At 35.4% G+C, this 3,331-nt stretch overlaps 1 protein-coding gene across 1 annotated transcript; it reads right to left on the reverse strand.

The window, feature by feature from the left end:
• Positions 1 to 1,203: 1,203 nt before the first annotated feature.
• LOC133520135 (glutathione S-transferase 1-like) lies at positions 1,204 to 2,637 on the reverse strand. Its single transcript, XM_061854475.1, has 2 exons — positions 1,835 to 2,637; positions 1,204 to 1,414 (listed from the first exon to the last, which is right to left on the reverse strand). Exons 1-2 carry the CDS (start codon positions 2,062 to 2,064, stop codon positions 1,300 to 1,302), a joined length of 345 nt encoding a protein of 114 aa, XP_061710459.1. The 5' UTR covers positions 2,065 to 2,637; the 3' UTR covers positions 1,204 to 1,299.
• Positions 2,638 to 3,331: the final 694 nt, after the last annotated feature.

Here is a 3,331-nt window from a genome sequence, read left to right on the forward strand (position 1 = left end):
CATTGGAGCAGAAAGGGCGTAACAGTAGGCATTTTTACGGCGCATATCACATTATTGATATTGTAACCGTGATAATACTAGTTGTACATACCATAATCGCATACTACATACAATAGTTATAGTGGCTTGCTGTTAACGGTGATTATTTTATTCTTACCTACGCCAGGTGGTACGGTCACGTCTGAAAATATCGATACGAAAAAAGTGCCAAAAATATGTCTACACGACTATATTGCCCATATATTAAGGTACATATTTTTGGCACATTATTTTTTTTATATTTTTTTTAATATTACGTCGGTGGCAAACAAGCATACGGTCCGCCTGATGGTAAGCAGTCTCCGTAGCCTGTGTACGCCTTCAACTCCAAAGGAGTTACATACGCGTTGCCGATTATGAAAGTTCCTTTCGGGAGAAAACGGTTTCCACTAACTAAATCTTAACAAATTACTTTGATTTTGATGTCGATCGCTTCAGCCTAATATATTCTAGGTTTATACATATTGCTAATTTTGAAAAAAAAAAGGAAAACCTATAAACCTAGTTTATCATTGGGTCAATAACATATTAAAAATAATTGAGAATGGAAAATAATTAGAAATAGTATAAAAAATATTTTTTTTGTAAGGACGAGTAAGTGGTATACTTCCTTCTTAATGATTTAATTAGGTATATTAAAACTTAATTTGACAATTATTTGTACGCATTTCCTTAATCAGTACAATTTCGAAATATAATACAAAATAAACAATAAAAAGGTAAATGATTATACGAATGTACAGATCATAAACTGAATTTATATTATTACTATATTAATTTAATCATAATAATAATAGTTAGCCACTTAGCCAGAAACCAAGGTAAAATTGCAAAATATTACGACTGTTTCTCCCCTACCTTATAAATACACAGCATATCTTCCATATAATCCGATTATCGTTCGCTAAATGTGTTTTTGTGTTTACGTTAGTATACGATAAAATATCACTATTACATTTATAATCAAGTAGACATTTCAATAAAGTTAAAAGATTATATCTATATTCACTTTATCTTCTCGGAAAAATTAAAAAACATACAATGATGCTCTCAGCATTTTCACGTCGGTTTATTTTAGGGACAGATGTTTGTGTAATAAGCTTTAATTTTGAAACTTAGATGCGAATTCGTAAAGGAGAGGAGAAATATCAATATAGATATTGGTTTCATTTATATTATTATTTATTAAAGGTTAATTAAAATCTTAAAATTATCATATGTATTACGCAAAAAATATGACACTATTGAATCTGTTTTAGTTTAACCAAGTTTGGATTTTAGAAACTGTTTATACTCTTCAGCACCTTTTGCGTTGCCCTTTTGAACGTATGGTCGGTTTTCTAGATCTTGTAGCCACGCCTGCGTTTTAGGGTATCTGTAAAAGACAACAAAAATGAAGTTTTTCCATTCAAATTCCTATCTAATCTGGTCCAGCAGATCTCCTGGGCCGTTCAGCGAATAAATAACTAGCTTAAATCTAAAATAGGCCTTAGAGGCATTGTACCAAGGATGCTGACATCATTTCCTCGTGGTACTCGTATTGCAATGCTGATAAGTTGTGCGAAGAAGCCGCCAGCTCTTCGGTCAACAGTTACGACAGCTAGATGCTTCGCGATTTCATTAAAAAACTTGTGCGTACTTGGACCCCATGGGCCTTTGCATTTGTGGATATCTTACAATATAAACTGAACTCTTTCAAATGTTTTGCTTTGGTCATTCAATAAATTAAATGAAATTGCATTAAAAATGTTCCATTGATAACTTTTTTTTATGAATAAGAGTGTGGGATACTTACTTTTGAGCGTTAAGCTCCAGAATTACAACTAAGCCGGTGACTGTAGCGTACGCCGCAATGTCGGCGATGGTGATATTATCACCAGCCAGGTTCTTGGTCCGGGACAAGAACTCCTCAACGAAGCCGTACGCCTCCTCGATGGCGTCGAGGTTCTTTTGAGGGACCTCCGTGATACCTTCCATAAATAGGGAATACTGCGGAAGAAGTAACATTGATTTTAAGTTGTTCATTCTATCTATATTTTTATTTTAAAGAAAAATTGCCTTATATTTCTTCATTTCGTCGCGTCGTTCTTGTAAACGTGTCAAAACTTTTGTGTTGTGAAATTGAGTTGGTGTTGATTGTAAAATGGCAGAGATATAACATATGTAAATACTACGAAACCCTTTAATACCTAATACTCGAAACATATACCTATAATTAGAACATGTGTTATCATTAAAGTTACTGATGATATCAATCTCTCAAACATCAATATCTAATCAGCTTAAAGATTTCCAGGATGAACGGATTGATGATTAGATATGATATCATAATTTATAGTTTGGCAAGCCATTTCCGTTAGTAGGAAAAGGCGGCTAATTTAAAAAAAAATTGGCGTGAAGAGTCCTCTCATAGAAAATTAGAATTCGCGCCTCATTCAATTATTACTCACGTTATTACATCACGCCGGGTCCAGGCCGGAGCTTTCGACGCTAATTTTCTATGACAGATGACCGGTGATGATTTCTACAGAAAACGAACCACCAGAAGCTCTGGCCCGGGCGGCTCGGTCTAACGTGGGTCATCCTTTACTCTACTGACAAAGTGGGTTTGCCAAAGGCATGATGATTTGTTGTACGAACTACGAAGGGGCAAAGTATATTGTATATCGGGCAAACGGAAGATTCCTGAATTAAACCATCGTAGTGAATGGTTCATAAATATTATTGGGAAAATAGTAAAGAAACACAAAGCGATTCGTTATCGTAGCGCAAACGATTGTCTTGGCTAGCCACCCAGTTTTGTTTTAGAATTGACGAAATATAATTTGCTCCGATGGTTTGACTATTCTTATAACAATAACAATAAGGTATTAAAACCATTAACACCTGTTGCTTAAAGCGTGCTCGAGTTATCAATCTTGAACCCAATTATTACCTAAATAAAGGGGGCTTTGCGAGCGGCGTCCAAAACACTTATAAGAACTTTGGGGCGACGTTTGAGGGATAGGGGAAGCGACTTCCGTTCCAGCTTTCACCTGGGCTTTAACGTATGCACATTATGCAAGGGCGAAATCCAACTTTCCGCACGCTAAGCAGCTACGTAAAATAGCACTTTTTCAGCAACTGTATTAAAATAGTACATTACGATACAAGTGCGAAAAATAGGAAATTCGAAACGAGTGGCGATAAATTAAAACACGACCGAAGGGAGTGTTTTAAATCGACACGAGTTGCGAATTACCTATTCGCACATGTATCGTACAACGTTTTACAGTACATATGGCCCTTTAAA

Source organism: Cydia pomonella, chromosome 7, assembly GCF_033807575.1.
Source record: "Cydia pomonella isolate Wapato2018A chromosome 7, ilCydPomo1, whole genome shotgun sequence".
NCBI lineage: Eukaryota > Metazoa > Arthropoda > Insecta > Lepidoptera > Tortricidae > Cydia > Cydia pomonella.

Coding starts and splice junctions, on each gene's coding strand:
- LOC133520135 (XM_061854475.1), bottom strand. CDS start 2,064: ATGAACAACTTAAAATCAATGTTACTTCTTCCGCAGTATTCCCTATTT. Junction 1,415..1,834: donor CTGGAGCTTAACGCTCAAAA/GTAAGTATCCCA, acceptor TGTCTTTTACAG/ATACCCTAAAACGCAGGCGT.